The sequence below is a fragment of the Teleopsis dalmanni genome, chromosome X (genome assembly GCF_002237135.1).
Source record: "Teleopsis dalmanni isolate 2A chromosome X, ASM223713v2, whole genome shotgun sequence".
Classification (NCBI taxonomy): domain Eukaryota; kingdom Metazoa; phylum Arthropoda; class Insecta; order Diptera; family Diopsidae; genus Teleopsis; species Teleopsis dalmanni.
The window spans coordinates 38,537,670-38,562,270 of NC_051848.1; the positions used below are offsets into that span (position 1 = coordinate 38,537,670).

Consider the following 24,601-nt stretch of genomic DNA (forward strand, 5'->3'; position numbering starts at 1 on the left):
TAAGCATATTACAAAAGAACAACTGCTTATTTTAAAAATAACATATGAAAGAACAACACTGCTCGCTTATTAAATCCGACTTTTTTGAAATTTCTTAACTAGAACGTGTGCGAGTTAGGCTAAGTTGATGCTAAATCAAATGGGAGATTTTCTGGGATTTTTTGCACTGCACACATTTAGCCATTTATGAACACGTATCGACACATCACTACATTAGCACAATTTTATTTCAAACGTGCTGTCTTTAAAAGCCCAATAACATCTGTTGGCAACGGTTTATTTTTGACCTATTATTTTATTAAGAAAGAGGTTAATTTAAGAGGATATGAGGAATCGGTCACCTTTCAGAAAACATGGGTTATATTGTTTAAATGTTCCGTGGAGCATGTGACTGCATATCATATTAATAATATTTGTTGTATGCCTCCAATACGATTACTGATTCTAGTTTCGGACTAAGGAAGACCATAAAATACTATACAACAAGAACGAAAGTATATATTTTTCAATATTTACATCTTACAAACCTTTGCATTTAGTTTCACTTTCACTTTGAAAGAAATACAATATAATTTTATAAAAAGTTGTTTAAAGTTTTAATAGTTAAGCTGCATAAGGAGAAACATTAGGAGAAGAAGTTCAATCACTTAATATTTTCCGTATTCAAAGATGCAATAATGTAAGTTCATTTAAACACTATTTCTTAAAACTGTGATTGTGTGAATTAATATCTTTATAATAGAACTTTAAGCAAAAACAAAATCTTTTATAATATTTGTTGAATTCGAATTCTTTTACGTAAGGCGTTTCCGGTGGTTCACAATTATGGCAAAAAACAGCAAGTTGCTGGCCTATACTGGCTGAAATGTATGCAAAACAACAACACTATTTTCTCTATTTAGGCCAGTAGTTGTACACTGGCCACACACTTCGGCCAGTAAAGAAAAAAGTGTTACCAACGCAATAAGCGAACTATTGTGAACCTTCATTGAAAATTCCAACGAATATTGCAATCATATGTCAAAATTCATATATATGTAAACAAATATTCAAATAAAATTTCAATTTATATTAATTATTTAGTGATTATTTATTATATTTATGCAATGTTTGCTATTTTCCAAAATATAATACTGAATAAATTGCAACAGTGATGCCAATGCCTCTCTTAGCGAATATAAGCCAGCATGCGTTTTTTGCCACAGTAGCGAACCACCGAAAACGCCTATAGTTTAACATTACTATTGACTTTATTTACAGTTTCTATTATAGCTTAGTTATTTATTTAAATACATATTATTTTTATAAAAAAAATTATATGCTTTTAATTGGAGTTTATAACATGTTTAATATAATATAACTTTATGTATGTTAACTCATTTCTTAGCTGAAATATAGCAGAATCTTATTTAGCAAATTTCCAAATAGCAAAATTGTCGCAATAGCTTGTTATTGCACGGCTGGTCAATATGGTCCTTTATATTATACCAAACTATTACAATTATATCTATTTGAATACTCTTAAAAATGTCATCGTACTACCTCATACTACATATATGGTAATATGCTGATAGATGCAAACCTGCTGTCATTTTCTAAATAGGAATAGAAAAAGTTTACTGTCAAATATCTGTCAATTGAATTTTTAAATATATATAAAAGTTGTAATAGAAAAATTTAGTTCTATAGAAAGTTTTTCAAACTAAGCTGCTAAATATTCGGAAGAGAATTATAGTCCATCAATACTTTACATATTAAGGATGCAATAATGTAAGTTCATTTAAACTCTGTAACTTAAAATTGAGCCTTGATTTCTTAACTTTATTGAGTAATTGTGTAAATTGGAACCTTTAAAGTAGAGCTGCCATTTTTATAATTTGTAAATTTAATCTCGAATTTATTATAAAAATTAAATAGGTAAATTAGAATATTGGAATAGATTTAGTGAAACTTTAGTATGACATTTATAGAATATTTTCGAGAGTTCTGTCTGTAACAGTTATTTAGTTTATACAATACGGCTGTCAACTATCACTAAGACACTTGAGCCGGGCTAGTCGCTGTAACATTGGTTTATTTTATCATTTTTCCCTATTTGGAATATAATATTAATTATATTCGCTGTTTTGAAGAAATCGCTTACGGGATTAGCGCCTCCATTAGAGCGCGTTTAAATTATTTACCAGCTCGTTGGTGAATATCATTTCTATTATGTTCGTCGTTTTCGAGACGTGTGATTTTCGGGGTTAACGCCTCTATTGGAGGATATAATTTCACAATTTTTTTTTTAATTTTGTTGAATATAACTTTTACGCGATAAAAAGATAATTATATATGATGTTCGATTAGAAATTGCTTAATTGTAAAATTAATTATGATAAACATATTATTAAAATAAAAAATATATATAAACATACATACATATTCTGCATGAATACAACGTAGGAGTGTTCAATAAAATGCTAAATATTAAATTTATATAACAAAAGATAAAGAACCAGTTAAAAAAAGAGTAACCATGAAGATAAAACACCTTGACATGTAAACTTTTATCCGACTATAATTAATGCTCTTCAAGTACATGGAAGAGTCGATCTTTTCACCTGTCAGCTGCCACAAAAGCAGTGAATTTCAAGTTTCTCTTCGTGTTCTTCATATAGTACCTGCATTAGCCTTACCATTAATGCATTCGACTATGATGTGAAGACACATTTCTTCAAATAACTATTGGTTATTCACATGATCAATAACGAAAAACAAAAATTCGTAACGGTTATTTATATAAATTTATTTACATATTTATTTATTATAATTTATTAATTATAATTTATTTATTATAATTAATTCATTATAATTAATTAATTTATTCATTTAGTATAAGTCATTATCTTGTTTTCATTAATTATTTATATTAATTAAATTTATATATAAATAGATTAGCGTAGTTAATATATTTAAGTAAGTTAGACTATCAGCACAGAAATGCGTGGGGCTAAATACAGTTTATATATACTTTTATATTTATATTTTCTCCGGTGCTATTTTTCCAGTGGTTAGCCACAACTGTGTCCGGGTATTGTCATAGCACAATACACTGACGTCATGGCTTTGTAACTATGATTTGGTTACGAGGACATGACAGTGATAAAGCTCCAATTTGGTTGAGAAAATTGGAGAAAAATATACAGAATATTTTTTAATATGTAGTAAAATTTCTTATCATTTCAGAATATGGCCAAAACTCCAAAAAAAATGAAGGGTGCTAAAAATAAGGGTCGGCAAAAGAAAAAGCGGAAGCCTATAAATGCTAAACGTAAGACTCCTGCTAATTACAAGAAACCCTGCAACGTTCGCAAACAAATGAAACAATCAGTATCAAGTAAAACCGATGTCGACTGGTGTCCCAAAATATTTGAAATATTTATGCCTAAGCCCCCTATGCAGGTTTGTATTATCAATACTTCAATAAATTATTTTAGTTTGAAATTTTTTACACTTGGACTATGGCTTCAAATATTATATATCTGATTGAGGGATCGAACAGATTTTGCATTTTAAAACACGAATGAAAGCAAAGCAAAAAAATTTTGAACAAATCACTTATATTTCAATATTCTAAACTAAGCAGGACTAGAGAACCACTTCTTTAAAGTTTGTTCAAAATTGAGTTACAAATTATAAGAATATATTAAGATAGTAGGACAGTAATTGTGGACAATTAAAATTGAAGGTAATATTTGAGATCCCATTAAATAAAAACCGAGAAAGAGATCGTGAAGCAAAAAAAATATGATTAATTCCAATCTACACCTAGCTTCAGAACTCCACCTCATTGTTGACCAAAGGATTAGCTCAATTACGTTGAAATTTAAATGTGCAGTCTGATGTGATTAGGTGGGTGGGTTAAGTAACTTTCTAATATAAGCTTTTATACCTCAAATTAATTTGGTTCGGGATAGTTTTAACTCCTTGACGGCGCTATATCCTTTAAATCTCAAGCATCAGCCCATTAAAAACGAAGTTACAAAGCAAAGTTCTTGATCTCCATTACGAAATTCCATATTTCTAAAAGTCTTACATATATCGATGGTTCTACCTTTGTGAAAATTATAATATATTGAGCCAATTATGGTTACATGCTTGTATAACGGTTACTGTTATATGAGCATAATCTCAATGCAGTGCTAAAAGAGCTCTCCAATGCGAAAATGCTAACGATAATGACTGAGCAAGTTGATCAGTTATGCATTACTGTGATTTAGGAATCACCAAAAAGTCATAAATTTGAATACAGGTATCATGGACAGGCATTTTCCATAACGACGTAAGATATTGGATACTCCAATCACTCCATATATCAGATAGTCCGATAGTGCTTACTATGTTTTTATCTGTGAATAGTTTTTTGCAAAAGCATTCAACTATTCATAATTTGACAAAGAGATTAAGTGATCGTTCATTAAGTGTCCAAAGTGGTATACAGTACAATGCATCTGGGAGCAATGATTATTTTAGGTTAAAATAGCACTACGGGGAACAGGAAAGAGGGTAGAATGCTTTTAGAGAGGACTTATTATACGACTAGTTCGAAAATTTCGTTTATTTATGGTTATATAGATTTTAAAAAGTACTGAAAATGACTTCAGATGTCAGGCTGAATGGTGCCACAAAGAAGCAATACAGAATATTGACTACTTCAGGAAAATATATTTGTGCTTACACAATCACACCTGTTTTATTCAGTTTCTACAAAATAATCGAATTCGTAAGCAGTGTTTGATAGTTGAATTCGTAGAATAGCCGTAGAGCGTTCATCCAGTGATGCTAGGATCTAATTGCCATGATTGTAATTACTGCTACTAAAACTCGTAAATGTATTACGGTAATAATATTAAAAAAATATATATTCCGCATGTTCAAGTTCGTGGATGTAGCGACTAGTTTCTCTGGCTTCCGAGCCCTTGTAGTTTTATTCAGTAATTCTATATTATATAAATGAGTTTTATTAGTTTAGTTTATATAACAACTAAATTTACTTACTTACAATACAAGAAATTAGTTTCAATACATTTCTTAAATATCTCAAATTGTTTGTTTTAGAAAGCTGATAAACACCTCACTAAGCATTTTGTTTACACATCCGTTACTACAAAGGGTAAAGGAAAAAAACGTAAACAATATTCAGAACGAGTAGTGTACCAGCAACCTAAACCAACTCTTGAACCATGTAAGGAAGAAAGTACTGTGAATAACATCGGAAATATAATTTTTCCGCTGGGTCCATACCTCCCTCAACCATGTGAAATACCAGAATCGAGTCCAACAAATCGCCGCAAGAAACGTGCAAAGCAAAAGAAGCGTGCAGTGAAGAAGAAGGCAATATGCAAGGCTAAAAAAAAGCGCAAATTAAAGGCAACTAACCAAAAATTCCAGCAGCAACCCATACTTATGCAGGAGTCTATGGAGTCTGAGCCAGAAACGGTTGACGTATCCGAAACTGAGGTAAACAATATTTGCTTTCTTTAATAAGCTTTTACTATTCTCCCATTGCAGCTAAATCAATTTATATTAATCAATTAAGATTTGGTCGTTTCCATTGGTCGTTGATTTATATATATGAAAGAGCTTTTATGCGTCAGAAAGTTCTGTACAAGTTCTAGGGGAGCTTTTGTTTATTTACATTTCAATTGTTAACAGATAATATTGAGCTTTGTTTTTTTAGTAGAAATTTATTAATTTATTAATTTTTTTATGTCGAATTTAGTAAATTTCCTTTTAAGTAATATATTTGGCAATGCTGCATTCGACATTTTTGGTGTTATTTCACTTAATTTATTCTTAACTAAGTTGAAAAGCAGGAAAGCTTTTTGTAAGGTTAACCAACTTCATTAGCGACCTTAACCAAATAAGCTGCTTTAATGAATGGCAATGAAAACATACTATTATTCCGATATCGTAATTAATTAAGTAAAAAATTTTTTTCATTTCATGCTTTATTGAATCCTTCTTAACATAAGAAATTTACTTTAAATTTTCAAATCTTAAACTAAATATAAAAATTTAAAGCCTTAAAGGTTATTCGTAATTTTTTTTATTTTTTATTTATTTATTTATTATAATTAATTACAAAATATAACATTTTTTTTTAAAGATAGAAATGTAGTAAAATTAAACTAAATTATCAAAATATATTTTTAAATAATAATAATAATAATGAATTCAAATTGAAATCAACAGATCAATAGTGGTTTCTTTTTCAGACGTGAAGTTCTATATGTAGGAAATACCTGTCTGGCATATGGGTTGGGATGTACACTTAGCTTCGTATGATATTTCCCTATGTGTGCTCGGGCAACATCCTTTACTAGTGGAATGTTTAAATCCTTATGGATATTGGAGTTTTTTACGTACCACGGGGCTGCTGTTATTTTACGTGTGATGAAGTTTTGCACTCTTTGAATCTTTACAATATTTGTAGAGCAAGTTGAACACTATAAATTAATTCCATAAGTCCATATAGGTTTAATGATACAGTTGTATCGTAGGACATTGTTTTCGAGACTTAGTTTACTATTTGGATTCAAAAGCCAATAGAGCTGTATCTATATGTTTACTCCAAGTCAATCTATATAGAAATAATTTTATATTTTAAATATAATTAAAAATTTTTTTAATTCTGTAGCATAGTTAAGATTTATTATTTATTTTTTCTTACAGATTGAACAGGACAGAAGTGTATTTCCTCAAATCTCAAACTATGTTAAAAAAAAATTTAACGGGTTTTTTAACAATGTTTTAAACTTCATAAAGGGTACGCCACAATCTCCACCAGAACTTCCTGCACCTTTGGCACGTTTGTTGAAGAAGGAGTCAAAAAGCATGATACTTAACTCACAGTTTGTTTACAAACTTGTATGTGATTTGCCTTATAATAGTAAAGTTCTTGTTTTTGGGAGTATGCCTTCGAAACCATTTTCAAATATGTCCCAAACAGTACAAATAATTGAGAATGTGGATGAAATAACGCAAAGTCAAGGTCAATTTAAAAACTCATCTGCAGATATGATTGTTTTCAATCACTCCTTACATGGTTCGGATTTTCAACATCCTGTATTAGAAGCGAACAGGATTCTAAAATTAGGGGGGCAATTGGCACTCATTGATATATTTTGTGTTGAAGACAATAGTAGTAAATTTACTGATGCAATGGCCAAAGCCGGATTTAAACTAAAAAGTCGCAACATTGTCGATAAAACATCATACGAATATGTCTTCAAAAAGACCCGCCGCGTCACCAACCTAGAGTATATAAAGCCTTTCTGTTTGACGGTGGCTAAATACCGCAAAGTTTAACGGCAACATAATGTAGGAGTTCGCCACAAATAATACAAATTCAAAAAGTTTTACAAAATTCAGTGGTCAACATTTCAATATTCGCAGCTATTGTATATTTTAAAAAAAGTTTTAATTAATAAATATAGTATATTTTTAGAAATATATATATATTTAAAACATAAATCTGTGTCTTTCATTTTGTATAAAAAATTAAAATATGTATATAAGTAAGTATATCTATAAGGAGCAGGATCCATAAAGTGCGATCCTGAATTGTACATTACTTTAGGTAATTAAAAAATTAATTAAATTTCAAATAATTGGAAAACTTTGAATCCTTGAAACGTTTAGTATTATTAAGCTACACAATTTTTATGGAAAATATTCAAAAAAGCTTCTACTGCACTAACCATTTTTGTGTTACTCTATAAACAAGAATATAAGTCGTACCTAGTGAAAATCTAAGTCTGACTAAAATATGTAATATTTTTTTGCTTTAAATATTTAAATCAACTGAATATTTAAAAAAAAAATACTTAATGAAATATACAGAAATACTAAATGATAACAGATCTATCGATTTCATAATACAATATGCATATCAAGATATCTCACTTACCATAAATCTAGATTAGACAACAAGACATGTTCATCCGTAGACATGGATGGACAAATAGCAATACATAATTTCTATATACTGAAGACGTAAGGTTAAAAGCTCGAAATTGTGTCACCTCAAGAACTGAAGCACATTTAATAGACCGATTTTCGAACTACTCAATCTGCAGTTTTGATGTTGTTTACATAAAAACTACTGTGACTACATGTTAACCAGGATTCCAAATAGATATAGCCTTAAAATAGTTTTATTTCATAGGTTATATGCAGAGAAGCACCTCACTGGGTGCAGTTTCAGAGGATTGTTACGGTCCTATGCGCCACGAGTGGAAACGAATACTAAGAAAACAAAGCCGCAAACAAATCTGTTTTGTTTTAGTGCTCGTGAAATTCACTGAAGGTGTTAAGTCTTCCACCCGACTTACTGCGCACTAATCACCTGCCCTCTAATCTATTACACTTTATGAGGCACAAACCTCGCCAGTTCCTAGCCCTACATTTTGACGGCATTGCCCACTCCTCCTCTGTAATCCCGTTGTATAATCGTAGTTACAGTAATTTCCTACATAGAGTTTACTCTTAAATAATCCATTTAACAAAGTTAGAACAACTCCATTTACAAAATTACCAACATCAGAAATCTGTGCACACCTTTTCTTTATGGCTTAGATACATTTACTTGATAAATGTTAACCCTTCTATCATCTACTTAATTTCTTTCCCTATATTCTGGAATGAGATTCCCAACATCATCCTTTACGATCTCTTGCTTAAAATCTGTTCGCAATACATTGCTGAGAAAAAGATTTAGTGGGGTCAAGTCTCACACTGTAGTTATATGCTTTCTACTAACTGTAAAAAAAAAAAAAAACAAAAACAAAATAGAAGATAATTCATTCAATTTTGAAATATAGAAATAACATCAAAATACCTATAATTGCAGCTGTATTTTCAGACAGTGTAGTATTTCAGATTAATAATGGTTAATTTTCGAAATTCAAATAAATTCTGGTCGGACTTTGAACGCAATTTTGAATATTGTTATATGCTATTTCTCCTTCTGGCAATCCCACAAAATCAACGTTAACGATTTTATAATGAATTTTAAATTCTAAATGCATTTTTGAGAATATTTCATGATAAAAGTCCTTCGAATAAATTTAGGCTTTGAATGTTCAACATTTGCAATTTGTGTTCGAAAATGCACAAATGCATCGAAACTGCAAAACGAATTTGAATAAATGAGTCGAGGTCCGATAAAAACTTTCTCAAACAATAATGAAAAATAATTATTTTCACCGAAATTGAATACTTTTTTAACTGAGAATTGCAAATAATTGAAATTTTATTGTTCTCATGTATTATTTATAGAGAGAGTTTATGCATTGCCCCTGCATCTGTGAAGCATATTTCTAAACATCTCATACGACTATACATGGAACAAGTTATTTTGACTTCTTCTTAATGAAGAAGTGCAGAAGTATATTTATTGTTACCTACAGTAAGTAGGTACGTCACTTCAATCAGCAATTTCTATAATTACACATTTTTATTAAAATGTTCTTATTAATTTTTAAAAATAGTGCCATCCTTCCGCTCGATACTCCAGAATAACTACCAGTTTAAATTAGCACCTATAAAAATACTGCAAACATTCCTCTAGTTAAAATACCAACTTTCAAGTGATGTTGTTGTTATAACCCGCAGAGATCTGAAAGAAATTATATGCTGAATACATGGGTTAGGATGTGGATGGGTATTAGTTGTGTCAGAGACGAGGAGATTAATTGGGAGTAAGAGTAAATTGAGGATGGGTGGGACTTAAATTGAAGTCAATCACAATCGAGACGAATACATCTAGTCACGGATCCAAAGGTCAATTGTAGGTAAGAAAACAAATGCTTAACATCAAGAAGGTAGTGTTGCACACATTTTGTTACACATTGGAACTGTTTCGACTTGAAAGTCCAAGAAGACAGAGCTTTAAGAGCAACCTGACATCCAGAGTAAATAACAATTGTCGAATCAGACAGTTTTTTGAAGATTTTGGATCTTACGCTTAATTTGATTGCGTAAATTTTAGCTTGAAAGACACCTGGTAATTTGCCCAATGGCTCCGAAATTCTTGTGTTTGGTCCATATACACCAGCACCAGCACCATCCATTTTTAATGCATTGTGTACCAAACGAGCACATGACTATATCCTGGTCTCAATTAAGCTAGGATAGTTCAGCTGCAAAGGATTTGGAAGTCTGCACTAATAATACAGTTTCCTTATTCGTAAATAGGGAAGTGATCAGAAATGTAACTTAATATTATCTCTGAATGATATATGTATCCGGACGATATACTGTGTATCATTAAGAAAAAAATTGTTTTAATATATATTTAAAATATAAGATATATAATGTATGTGTTAATTCTGTCTTACCTCATGACAATGATACCTCTGATTCACTCCTGATTCACTTTTTAGAGAAATTTTAAATATCTATTGCTCAAAACGAACCTTCAATGAGCGCTAATGACATTTGACATGTCAGTCTAATATAGAAAAGCAAGTAGCAAAACGTAAACTCCACTGGTTAGATCACATTCTTATTATTATTACTATTGTTAGGAGATGTGGCACTGCGACCGTCGGGTCTATTGTGCTCCCTTCTCGCTTCAGAGTAGGTCGCTAAACCCTGTTGCGTCAAGATCGCATCCTTAAGATATGGGAAGTGATATACCACATCATGGTATTGAATGAAATACTTAAGTACGAAGGAATTACTTTAAGAACATTCTGGATCTATGTAGAGAGGAACTATGTATCAAGCGCATGGAAATCCTTTAATCCCCTTAAAAAGGGGCATATTTTGGAATAGAAATTGTGTGGTTTATCGAGAGCATACTATGCTAATATTTTTTAATAACAATTTTAAATTTTTCTAAAATATTAAATTACATTTAATGAGTGGGCATTGAATTAACATATATTTTTTCTGAAATATAAATTAATTCTACTGAAAGTTTTTGTTTGTTCAAGGCAATTAATTTATTCAATCGAGCTTTTAAAATTCAGTTCCTATCAAAATATTTTTCTTAAGCTTGGCATAATACGCACTAATAAATACAAATTTTTTTAATAAGTTTAGTTATAGAAAGTTATTTAAAAATAATTGAATAAAACAATAATATGCATTTATTTTATAATTCATAATTGTTTATTATTTTATTAATTTATGTTTATTTTCACAAAAATGTAACCATATTCTTTCACTGCATTCATTTTAATGGTAAACATAAACATAAATAGTTATTTTTCCATTGAATTATTAAATTTGAAAGAAAATTGAATTTAAATGCTTTATTCAGCATTATTTGTAATAATCAAGAATATCTCTATTGATAACACCTGCATATGCTGTGTATTTCTCAGAAGTGCCCGTTAAAGCAATAAATTGTTCGGCTACCTCCACAGCCACTCGTACTTGCGCTTCACTGGTACTCGCGCCTAAATGAGGAGTTGCTACTACTCTGGGATGAGCAATCAATGTTTTGGTTACTTCAGACTTAGGGGGTTCCTCCGAATATACATCAAATGCAGCTCCTCCACACTTGCCTGTTTTAAGAGCTTCAAGCACAGCTTCTTCATCAATTATGCCACCGCGAGCAACGTTAACAACTTTTACTCCGTCCTTGCATTTACCTAAAGTTTCAGCACATATCAAATCTAAATAAAAAATAATAATAATATAAAAAAATCAACATTTGTATTATTTCAGTTAGTATTAATGTTTCAGTACAAATATAATGATCAGACAAAACTACTTGCATGCAGTCACAGTAACTTAAATATAGTGTTTCAGTCACATTCTCTGTGACTGCCCAGCCTTGATCTGGGCCAGGAGAAGGTCACTGGGTCGAGAACTACTCTCCCCTTCTGACATTAGGAAGTTCTCAACGGCCGACATTCTGACTTTTATTCGAAAGGCAGAATGTCTTTTGTTCGGTTAGGGTCTGTTACAGCACAAAATATCAATTGTGGCCGCATTGCTCCGCTCCTTTGGGAGCTGGTACCTTGTTTATTCCTATTCCTATGAATTAGTCTTTTGAAAAAGGGACATATTTTAAGCTCACCGACAATTGCTTAATTGAAATGAAATTTACAAATAATGAATTTTAGGTAATTCTAGCTTTATATATATGTTAGAATATTAGAAGTAAAATAACTGTGATCGGCGTGGTAATATATAACTTCAAATCCACAAATGTATATGTATTGAACTCTTATATATAATAGGCAAGCGTACTATAACTTACTATATATAAGCGTACTATATATAAAGCATTCTTTAATTCTCATCGTTTTCAAACTTGTCAGGTTCGTTCAATTTGACTTGAATGGGGGAATCGTGTCTTCCAGTATTGTTCGTATACTAATCACTGTGAACTTTTTGGAAGTACTTCTGATCTGTGTCTGAATAAAGTTTATCCATTGTATCACAATAGGCAATTAACTGAGCTTAAGTGGACTTTGGACACAAGATCTTCACTCCAACCTAACTTAACCGACACTTTGTTTAGTAAAATATTTAAACCCATTTTTAGTAGGATTTAAAAATATAGTTTATATAAATATAACCTATAAAAATATATATATATATAAACATAAAATAAAATAAAATCAAAAATATAAATAAATATATTATTTATTATATATATTATATTATAAATTTGATAACTTATGAGTATTCAACAAATACATTGATGGCCTTTTAGTGATGTGTGCTAAAAGTACTATTAATTTTTAAATTTAAAAACTAGTATATATATATATATAATTTATAGTATTTATAGTACCGACCTAGTATATACCTATATATGGTAAAAGTACTTAAATATTAATACTGGGATCGCTTTGCCAGTGCAACATTCTAAATTTGGTCACTAAGTTCATGTTGTTGTTGTTGTAGTAACCCGCGTCACTAAGTTCATACTTACTTACTAAGTTCATACTTACTTCTTGTTGCTGGTATTAATGGTGTGTGTACGGTGATATAATCAGCTAAAGGCCAAATTTCTTCTAAACTCATCTTTTCGATACCAATCGCCTTAGCTTCTGAGTCTGTTGTGATTGGATCGTAACCAATAATCTAAATTCATACAATAAAAGTAATAAATAAACATAAATTAAGCTATTTTTTTTATATTTATGCACATTACCCTCATGCCCCACGTTTTCATGCGTATGCCAACTTCACGTCCAATTCGGCCCAAACCTAGAATGGCCAATGTTTTGCCATGCAGTTCCGTGCCGTTATACAATTTTCTATCCCAACGTCCTTCTCTCATGCTTTGCCCAGCAGGTATAACATTACGTGCTAAAGCACCAATTAGGATGCACGTCAGTTCACAAGCTGATATCGAATTGCCACCCGGAGTGCTGCAAAGTAGCAATAGATTAAAATTTAACAAAACTTGTATAAATATACATATATTTCGCACATATATAAATATATATATATATACATATTTAAAAAAATCAATCGTGGTCCAATCGACCAGGATGCGTGAGCAACAGGCAAATACGTCTAGTGGTGGGTATGAGTTATTTTGACTAGACAAATTTGGAAGACAGCAACAAATGAATTTCGTGTGTGATTATGCAAATTATTTTTTATGCTAATAACTAAAATTAAAGGAAAATATGTTAATAAACAGAAAACAATACTACGGGTATATAGAGAATTGCCAATGTGTCAGTTGCCAATGCTATACCAATTAATTTTATATAAATTGGGAAGAATAACATAAATAAATCAATTCTATTAACATGTTCGATTTGCGTTCCGTATGCTTACTTGAGTACTAAGACATTGTGTTTAGTTGCTGCTTCTACATTAATATTATCCACTCCAGCACCTGCCCGGCCTACTGCTTTCAAGTGACCAGCACCTGCTTCCAGAACTGCTTCAGTGATTTTAGTATCCGAACGTACAATAACAGCATCGTAATTCTATATAAATGATATCTCAGATTAATAATTTATACATTTAATAATTTTTTTAAATAAATTATAAATTTTATTTTTTAGAGGCAATAACTACAGTATAATATAAGAGCATTTAATATCCAGTATTTTATACCAAGCGAATCTATATCAACAACTATAGTATTTTATATAAATTAACAAAAAAATATTGCGTAGATGCAATTAAATGTATTAAATGAATATTTTTCCAATAAAAGAATCCGCACAATTTTTTATTCTCTGATAAATAAATAATATTTTTTGATTATTTAAATGATTTTAAAAAAACGTCACTTGCATTATCTCTTCAATTATCGCACGACAAACACAAAAAGTACTACAAAAAAGAGTTAGCACTTAGTAAATTCAAAATATTTTGTTGAAAATGTTTCACATTTTTAAGTATTGCTTTTCTTTCGATTCAATAGTTATTCTCCAAATGGAATAAAAGCCAAGAAAATTTCAATTCCCACCAGGATGTCCTCGTAAGGTTATCGACTGAACTACAATGTACGAATGACACGCAACTACAAGTATCTTTAATTTATTTAATTATTCCCGAAAGCTGTTAAGCGGCACTTTACTAAAATGAAGCTCAAAGCCTTTAGGCTTTTGGATAATTTATTCCGATTAATTGTATCCGTACTGCACAGAGAAAATATAGATTATATACTTTAGAAAAAAATCTTACAAATACAGAGTGTATTCATTTAAAAGCACACATTTTATTTGCTGTAGTTGAAGCTTTGCTTTAGAATACAAAAAATATATTAAATATTAACCAATATCAACAAAGGTTCATAGTTACAAAGTACACTTCAAAAAAAAAAAGTAATACCAGGCATCTTTTTAAATAAGCAGGATATATCAAAAATAGATATTTAAGAAAATATTTAGGGATATGCCTGATATAGTAGCAGAGTTATCGCATCCGTAGTTAACTGACAAACAAAAATTGTTCAAAGTTTAAAAGCTATCATTAGGGATACTTAATCCCTCAAAAATAAATTGAATGAAGTTTTCAACAACGTCCAAACCGGAACGTTAAAATTTGAGTGGCACAAGCCTAAAGATGATGTCGGTTTCCTTTTACGATTCAAGAACATTGTGCACCTAGATTGCAATTAACAGTATCAAATGGTTTATGAATAATTCTATCTTCATATCTTGAAAATCTTAGGACATTTAACTCATCGTATTCAACCAGAATTATACGCAATAGGAAGTTGAGATTTACACTTTAGTACGCCAATTTATTTATCAAAACTACTGACATTCCCATTTTAGATTTGTTATAGTAGCAGATTAGCAGATCTCGTAAGAAACGTTAAGATATTAAATACATAAACTAAATCCAATCCATCGAATTTGGATAATTTAGCCAAATTCCTTATCGATAAACAGCCTGTGACAAATTGTTAAAAAAGTACTTTCCCAAATACCAATTTCTTCTGGGGACCAAATCTGGGCGTTCACAGAGAACATATTTCTTTTTCCTGCAAGTTTCCACAACTTCTAGAGTAAGTATGCAGTAAGTGTGCAGTTTCTCTGAATGAGTACTTAAATACCAGAGAGAACTGCAGTAAGCCTTGCAACATTTGCTATTGAATGTATTAAAAATATTCTATGGGTATAGTAACCGTTTAAAAGACTTAAGCCGATACACTAAAGAAAACACCAGCCGACATTTATTCGACACGCTTCTACATCGTGCAAATTAATGTATTATATAAGAAGACCACCACTCTAAAATTTGTTTCCTGTGCTCAATCAAATTTTCTTCAAATCTACGAAATCTTCATGTGGTATCTCACCCTTATTACAGTTCGACCGACCTTTTATTCTCATTCTCATTCCACTATTAACAACCAAGTAAAGTAGCAATCTATATGTAGTCGTGCCTTCCGCCTGTTAGACCATCAGATCGGTGAAGTGCATTAAATTTTAATTGACGTTAACTAATAAAAATTGTGAACGTGAACTTTAAATATACTTGCATCAATTTCAAGAACGAACTTTGTCTTTTTTCTACTTTTCTCGTATCATATATATGTCTTGAAAATATTCAACGTCTTCATCTGTAAAATGGATTGACTTACTGTTTGGTACTCGAAGGTCAGTATTCTATATAATCAAATATTAAAACATCTTAAACATTCTGGAACATCGCTATAAAAATATACCATTACATCGAATATTAACATAATTCGCGTCTTCCGATATATATGTTATGTAGGTATCGTGTATTCTTCTTAACAGCACTTATTTCATTCAATAAACAAATGCAGTGTAAAAAATCCTAGAATATTCTCTTAGCTATAATAAAAAATAACGGCACTATGATAATATCTTTTATAACCATTAAAAAAGTGAATAGAAACGGAGTTGTCGTTAGCTAGTTCTACTTTTATTGCAGACTGATGAGCGGCGTATAAGTTGACTCTTTGTGTTATATAGTAGTAGTATCATCCTATCGCGTGAAACGAATCTAGATACTTTCAGGAATAGATTTTTTTTTAATTTATGTCTACAATAAAGTAAACGTCACACTTATGCTAAAGTATTGATTAGTTTAGTTTATGAGTGTAAATTGCTTTGTACAATATTTATCGACATTATGGATAGCGATTTATGGACGAGTTATCGTATCACGGGTTAAGGTGTGGTGAAGAAGCGGAGTAGGGATTAATCTAAAATATCATTAAAGCAGATTATGAATTAATCCATTTTTAAGGGAGCATATTGATTTGGAAAACTAAAGTCGAGATAAAGTGCAACAGTGTTTAGAGAGCAATTAACATACAATTACAAAAAAATTTTTTAACTCGAAGTCTCCATAAGTCGAACCTTGTTTTTGCCCGCCATCTCAAGACTTTAAGTTTTCAAGCTCAAAAGTGTTACTGGTTAAAATAATAGCTCTCCTAACATCTTCCAAACACTCCCCACTTCCTCAAAAAAAAAAGCTAACAAGTTTTGTAAGTTCAGATATATAGTACAATGGACTTTCAGAACTTGTCTGAGTGCTGCGAATCTTGTTATAAATAATTCTTCAAAGATAGTAACAGTGAGTTCAAATACTGTACAGAACAAAAAAAAAAAAACAAATAATATTGTCTAAAAAATATCCAGAAATTGATTTTAACTAAAATAACAAATTACAGAGTAGTTATTGGCTTCTATAACGTCTTCAAAACATTCTCAGCTTCCTCAAAAGACGTCGAATTTTTTTGTAAAATATTGAATTGTGATTTACAACACAATGGACTTTTACAATCTGACTGCTATGAACTTTATTTTACAAATTATTCCTAAAAGATAGTATCCGTGAGTTATCAGCTTACAGAGTTTTCCACCTACTAAACCATTAATAAATACCCAGCAATTGATTTTTTTAACTAAAGAAATATATACCAGGTTAAGTATTGTTCGTGAATTAGACGCCCATCGTTTTTTAATCATGATTGACTTAGTGAATCAACTTAATATAACATCTATGGATTGCTCTTATAAACGTATTGATTGGGATGAATGTATAAGAAGATGGTTTCATACTATTCTGTAAATGTTATAAAAATTGTAATGTGTGAAATAAAAAAAGAAAAACGGAATCTTCATTTGGTTCTAATCAAAGTAAAGTAGGTCTCGAATCGTAAAAAAAAATCATATTGTAAAACTTATTTTTATAATATATTGAACCTTTTCCCAAGCTGAATTATGATACCAATTTCTTCAGGGATTCCAATTTAGACGTTACAAATCACAACGTATGACCCTGTTTCTTCCATAATAATATTAATTAATATCAATTTCCTTTTTAATATTATATATGTTATATTTAATCTGCTTGAATTAAATGGAACCAAGTAAAAATATATTTCCGTCTGTCTGTCCGTTTATTTAAATGATATAATGCAACTGCAATAAAAGTATCTGTTCTTCGAATGCGCCCAAGTAATTTAACTGCAAAATGATGAAAATTTCTTAAAAATAAAAAATAATAAAAAAGATTTTCAAAAAATTTGCAATTAAATTAAAATTGAAAATATAAAATGTTTATATCCTGTTGTTATGCAAATTTTAATAATGAAAACAAGATATCCTCAATGAACGGAGTAATTTAAAATAAATCTATTTGCACAATAGGAAAGAGGTAAGTGCATTGCTTATTTTTGGACGTTTGAGTCCAGCGGAGATGGGTCCTCACATAAATTGATAAGCAACTGCAAAAAACATTTAAATGTGCTTGAACCAGTCTTTTTGTGATAATCCGATATTTGGTTCACTAATTTGTTACGAGTATATATAAAGTGTATTGATACATATACATCTATATATAAATATAAAAGTATATATATTCATCTATATATGTATTTTGTTTGCATATCAAAATAGCTGTGTTGTTCCGTATTTCGGCTTATCTGCCGCTCAAGAGAATTGCGTAGGCACTTGTTTATTATTCGGGAAGGTTCATTAACCCAAAACACTTATTTTTGTCTGTTTAAGTTTTTATCAGTGATTAAAAAAATATGTTCGAATATTACAGGAACCGATTTAAAAAAAAATAAAATATGCAAGAGAAGTGAAAATAAATAAATAAATAAAGAAAAACGAAAGCTAATTAAAAAATAAGGAAAAATATTGGGTTAGATAAAAAGTAATCGGCGTTTCTCTGTTCGATTTACTTTAAAATGATTAGCTGCAATCATAACTTCTTTTTTGTTTTAATGTGACAGAAGAAAAATTGTGTCATAATGTTAAAGTTTTCTATGGCAAAGGAAAGAATGGGATATAGATAGATAGATTTTGAAACGTTTGAAAATGCCATTATATCGCTTAGAGAGATATTGCCGTTATAAGGGTATAGGCAGTTGATAAATACCGAACGAAATCTGAGTCTGGCAAGATCACCCCACAGTGATACAGTATATGTTCTGCTGTTTCCTCTTCTTCTCTTCTTCACTTCCAAAATCTACAGCTAACGTCCCTAGTAATACCTAAGAAAGGGGGTACTGACTTTTAAAAAAATTCATGTTATTTGTTCCGAAAGTACTCTGTCATAATAAACTGCTAACAAATTGTTTAGTTGATTTAATTTTAAAAATATGAATGTGAAATATATATTATCTACCACTCTTGGTCGAACTAACATAGTTTAATCGAAACTGTCAATAAATATACAGTTGAGTTTCAAGCACAACTCCATGTAAATAGTCATTACATAAGTAAAGAATCGTGATCTACACGATCACACGAAATAGATGTCAACTAACAATAACAATAAATAGAAATTCTGACCACTATCACCATCATCAGTACAAACCTATTCCACTTCTCAGTATAAGGCATTTTACACGCTAAGGTCAATATTAAAAAATACCAGAGTATTAATGCAATCGTAAAAGCTATTCTTTGTGGATGAATCTAAATTTCGTAGGTCCACATTCATGCCGCGAGCAAATCGTTTATTGACCATTTTTAATTTTCTTAGTTTAATAATTCAAAAGACAAAAGTAATCAAAAGGAAAAGTTTTTCCACAATATAGTTCTTCAATACAGATACGTACGAGTATATATCATCTTATCATCACGTATTTGAATTAACTCAACCAGGTCCACACATTAAAATCAGAAATTATTTAATGTGAGAATCTTCTGTAGAGCTTGATATTGCTGCATAGGACTATTTTGACATATATATCTCATCAATGGAGGAGCATTACCACATTGGCCCTCTCTTTGTTATGTAAAATATTACTTTGAATAGTATTTTAAGTGGGAGGCACCGCAAAATATTCTACCCTTGGCTACTTCGATAGTAAAATAAAAGAATTTTGCACACCGCAATCCAAAATCGGAAGAGAGATGGTCAGTGGTAACTACGAGTTACCGAAAAAACATATTATGTGAACATTAAGACGTATAAAATCACACATTGAACAATATTGTATAATGTTAAATTATTTAACGAAATTTATTTATATTATTTTTACCTTTACTTCCTTACACAATTCATCTAGAGGCAACTTTAATTTGTAGGACACCTAAAATAAAAAATAAATAATATTAATTATAAAATAATCAAATATCAAATAATTTTTAGTATATTATATAGGCATTACCTAAGTGTATAAATATGTGTATTCAGTTTAAATATTATATAAAGATAAATAGACTATATGGAATCAAGTTCTTCAAATATAACATAATATGTTTAAAAAGTTCTAACTATAATAAACTAACTTACTTACATACTTGACCATAATAACTTAATTTAACTTTACTTAATGAACTAAAATATCGTAATTTAATTATACTTTAGTGTTTATATATATATTATACTTTAGTTCTAATATGATACTTTCTGTGGTGTGTTATGTTTTCCCAAACAACGGTTTGAGAACGGCGTTATAGCTATACTAAAGATTAGTAGTAGAAATATATCTCTAATACACCACTTACGGTAAAGGTATGTTTGGAAACACGATTTCAATTTCACTTTATCAACTATATCTGTTATATGACTAATAAATTCATGTATTTGAAAATTAGTATAAAGTATTTTTTAAATTAATGCAATAAATTGAATTTTTATGAAAACCAATTCAACACTTGATATATTGTAATTAATAAACCTATCACTATACTCCTTCGAGTTAAGTCGGATTTAAAAAACCGATTGTTTTGGCGCGGCCGAGTAAACTTGTGCGACTAACAGTTTTAGTTTTCCATATACTACACATAATATATTATACACTATATACTATAGTACTAGTACTGAGAAAGTACTAAATACTTTCCTCTCTGTTTCGTTAGCACTTGAATATTTTATGCACACTATTACCTCCTGTTCCATTCTAATTTCCCAAGCATGTTCCTTTTATACTCCACAATCATAGTTGCATTGCAACAAAAAAATTTTAATAAGCTCCCGCCTAACATCTCAAAGAAAGAACGACGGCTTTCCCATACAACAAGAACTAACCTACATCAATTGAGTCCTACGATATAGTCATGTGCTAAACAGCTTCTTGTCACGCATAATTGTGTCAATGTCCAGTATGTGATGCTCAATTATTTTCCTTCCCACCACAACACCCACACACTAAGTCGAGTCCAATTGATATTTGAAGCCTACTCATAAAAGTGGCTAGATTACTTCGCCGTAAATTTGGTTAATTTCAATTTAAATCCCAACCATCTACCTAACAATTCTAATTCTTAAATAGTCTCCTCCTCTCTCACACAATCAATATCCATCCTATCATGTTATCTGTTTTATAATTTCTTGTGTGCTATAACAACACTATATTGAAAAAAACATTAGTTTCATGACCTAAGGCTTTTTTTACTATAATATTGCTTTTCAATGTGCTATGGTACATTAGAACGAATGACATCCTTAGGGATCTCAAGATTGATCCAATCAAAAATTACATAACGGATAGAGCCCTATTTATGAATACTGACAGGCTTATAATACCGCGTTGTCGAGTCTCAGAATGGTTACAGGCTCCTCGGAAAGGTATGCAGATCTGAGATCAGTTATTGTTTAGTCTGATGTAGTGATAAATAATAATCCAGTCAAGGCGTAGAATGGGGTTATGAAGAAACCTCGCAGTTAGTAGAGAGTAAAAGTGCTCAAGTACACTGACTTAACCAGGCTCAACATTATAATAGTTTCGATCATATTCATTCATATATATGATTAAGGTACACTCTAAAAAATCATCGTTAAATTTTTATTTAATTAACGCTAAAACTAAATCTGGATTACTTCTAATTGAACTCTCAATCTAACAACGTTTGTTGTCCATTCTAACGTTTTTAGAGTATTCTGTGGATGCCTTCGCTTTGGTGTGGATGCACTTTTAGTAGGTATTTATGTTTTTCATAAATACATATATCGAATCAAATCACTCTTTATCTATCAAGTCATATAAAACAGCAATCAATTTCAGGTTACATTTCGCTCGAAATTTACTAATCGAAAATGAAATTACACTAAAAGTAAATCTCGATTAAGAAAGTTACCCCACCCTAGATTTATCAATCTAAAACTGCATGATAAAAGTTTGTGTTTAACCCATTTCGGACCACCGTGTGGTGCTCCACACGGCTAGTTTTGGATATTTTTTGATATTTAAAGAATATTTTATATATTTTAGATAAAGATAATGTGAGAGTAAACTTTCAAATAAATATTAAACTCTTCTCATTTACTTAAACTTGTTTTATTTTACTATTTACTATGATACTTAATGGGTTAAGTAGACGAACGTTCACGGACGTGGTTAGATCGATTTTTTTGTGATAAGCAAAAAGTCAAATATAAAACATAAATATTTATTGAACTCTGCTGACTTCATCATAAATCATCCGATGATAAAAAGTCGATACTGCTACGTACGTATGTATATAAATATGTATGTATATTAATGCATTCGTGCTGATAGGTCAAAAAAGGTGATCCATTCTCAATAATTAACACAATAAAATCTAAATTTCATAATAAAAATAATAATAATTAATAAGCATATTTAAGTATAGCGACCACATGTGCTTGAACATCCATTGTTGCCATTAGAGGGTTAAGTAGATCACAAAATAAGATCACGTTTTGTCTGGTGCAATATATCAAATTTAAAAACTTGCAATCTAATATAAGTATATATATAGATGATATAGATATATAGAGTATATAGATGATATATTCCTTCTTAATTCATACTAAAGCGATCGCTACTCAGTATAAAACGTACAATTAAATACTTTTAAATAAATAAATAAAAATATTTACATATATGCATTAATTAATATATAAAGCAATGAAATATGTAATTATGCAAATGAAAAAAAAACAAAAAAAAAACAAGTTCACTAACTTTTATGCCATGACTTTCTAGAAGTTCAACGCAAGCATTGTCCACAGCATCACAAACCAACACGTTTCTTATGTCAACCGGCATTTTTTACTTATTTGTTTTTTTTGTTTTTTTTTTTTTTTGGAAATTCTGGTAAAGCAAAATATGCAAGAACTTGCGAAACCACAAAAAAGTATATAGTAAGCACTTGACGACTGGGACGGAATTGATAATGAAGCCGGCGTAAAAGTCTAAAGCACAACTTACAACGCGAGAGCGAACCTCATTTACCGAAGTGCAAAGATCGACTGAAGACTGAACACTGAACAACAAATGCAACAATGGAAAATATTTTTGCAGTTTAAGCGCAAGCGATGTGCAAATTAATTAAATTCTTTATTTTCTTTATTGAAGGAAATTTATTTATTTAAGGAAATTATTTTTTAAGCAATTTTTTTGCGACCATTTTTTATCTTCTTCAGCATCAATTCAGCATCCGTTGTTGGCTCGGCTCATCTGTCGTTGTTATCATCTGCTGTAACATTAATATGAGCAATAAATATGAATCTCCACACATTGTTTTTGTTTCGTTAATATTCTTATCTCTTTTAAAAAAAACAACTGAATATTGTTGTTGTTGTTATTGTATCAATTTGTAAATGCTTAAGAGGAGTAAGGAAAAAATTGTAAACCAAGTATGGCACAACTAACCCTGCAGAAAGTTGAACTAGTCTAAATCTAGTATAAACCAATCCTCAGCAACAGATAAGGACTTGCTCTAAACCAGGGCTGTCCAGCAATGGCGGAGCTAGACCAACTCGAGGCCCCTTTCATTATCCAGTTATAAAATTAAATAAATTACATTCAATAATATGACGAATCAAAGTAAAATAAAGACATATAAACCTCATTCTGGAGTATTTCCAGAAATGGAAAATAAAAATCAATAATGAAATAACTTAGGCTCTGTTTATAACGCGTAAGTTTATAACGGAGACAGAATCCGTCGAGAATGAGAGTGGATGATATGGTAATAAACTGGGAGAATAGCGTTCAATATCTCGGCATCACGTTGGACAAACGAATCACATGCCTTAAACATGTTCAACTGAAAAGAATTAGCTGTGCCAAAATTCTTCATCACCTCCAACCACTATTCAGAAATAAAAATCTCAATGCTAAAAACAGGAAACTAATATATATACACTTCTAATATATATCGTCCGTCACTTCTATATGGATGTGTAGCGTTCAGTAAAGCTTCAAGCACTACTATTTGCCAGGTAGAAACTGCGCAAACCCAGGCTCTGAGAAGACTTTTCAAAGTACCATCAAAAAATACATAAAGGATTGAGCGAAAACTGACAGACTTAACAACACTGCGTTATCAAATCTCACAATGGTTACAGGCACCGCGGGAGGTATGCAGATCTGATTTCAATTATTGCTTAGTCTGATGAACTGATAAACAATACTCCAGTCAAGGCATAAAGTGGGGTTTTGAAAATACCTCGACTTAAGAAACACTAAAAGTTCTCAAGTGCACTGGCTTAAATAACTTTTGTTTATAAATAATAAACAAATTAAAATAAATGAGTTTTCTTATTTTTAGCTTTAATCCGTTTTTTTTTTAAATTCTATCATAATTTGCACCAGCTGCTATTTTCGCTTCAATTTATAGAATTACCAAAGGAGAAAGTCTCTCTTGAATCATTATACTTCTCAAGTAGGTCTTAAACAATTTTAACTTTGAGAAGTTTCATTCAG

General features: G+C 30.4%; 2 protein-coding genes across 3 annotated transcripts; one reads left to right on the forward strand and one right to left on the reverse strand.

Annotated features, from left to right (window-relative positions):
• Window positions 1-595: 595 nt before the first annotated feature.
• On the forward strand, window positions 596-7,435 carry LOC119689202 (ribosomal RNA-processing protein 8-like). 2 transcript variants are annotated; one of them, XM_038103979.1, is made up of 4 exons: window positions 596-679; window positions 3,229-3,444; window positions 5,101-5,502; window positions 6,718-7,435. In XM_038103979.1, exons 2-4 carry the CDS (start codon window positions 3,232-3,234, stop codon window positions 7,351-7,353), a joined length of 1,251 nt encoding a protein of 416 aa, XP_037959907.1. In that variant the 5' UTR covers window positions 596-679; window positions 3,229-3,231; the 3' UTR covers window positions 7,354-7,435. The 2 variants fall into 2 exon arrangements, with proteins under 2 accessions (XP_037959907.1, XP_037959906.1); XM_038103978.1 differs by lacking the exon at window positions 596-679 and adding an exon at window positions 1,664-1,770.
• Window positions 7,436-11,140: 3,705 nt separating this feature from the next.
• Window positions 11,141-23,167, reverse strand: LOC119689344 (D-3-phosphoglycerate dehydrogenase). The gene is made up of 6 exons (XM_038104161.1): window positions 22,856-23,167; window positions 19,964-20,014; window positions 13,804-13,958; window positions 13,166-13,385; window positions 12,963-13,095; window positions 11,141-11,672 (listed from the first exon to the last, which is right to left on the reverse strand). The coding sequence occupies exons 1-6, from the start codon at window positions 22,937-22,939 to the stop codon at window positions 11,317-11,319; spliced, it is 999 nt and encodes a 332-aa protein (XP_037960089.1). The 5' UTR covers window positions 22,940-23,167; the 3' UTR covers window positions 11,141-11,316.
• Window positions 23,168-24,601: the final 1,434 nt, after the last annotated feature.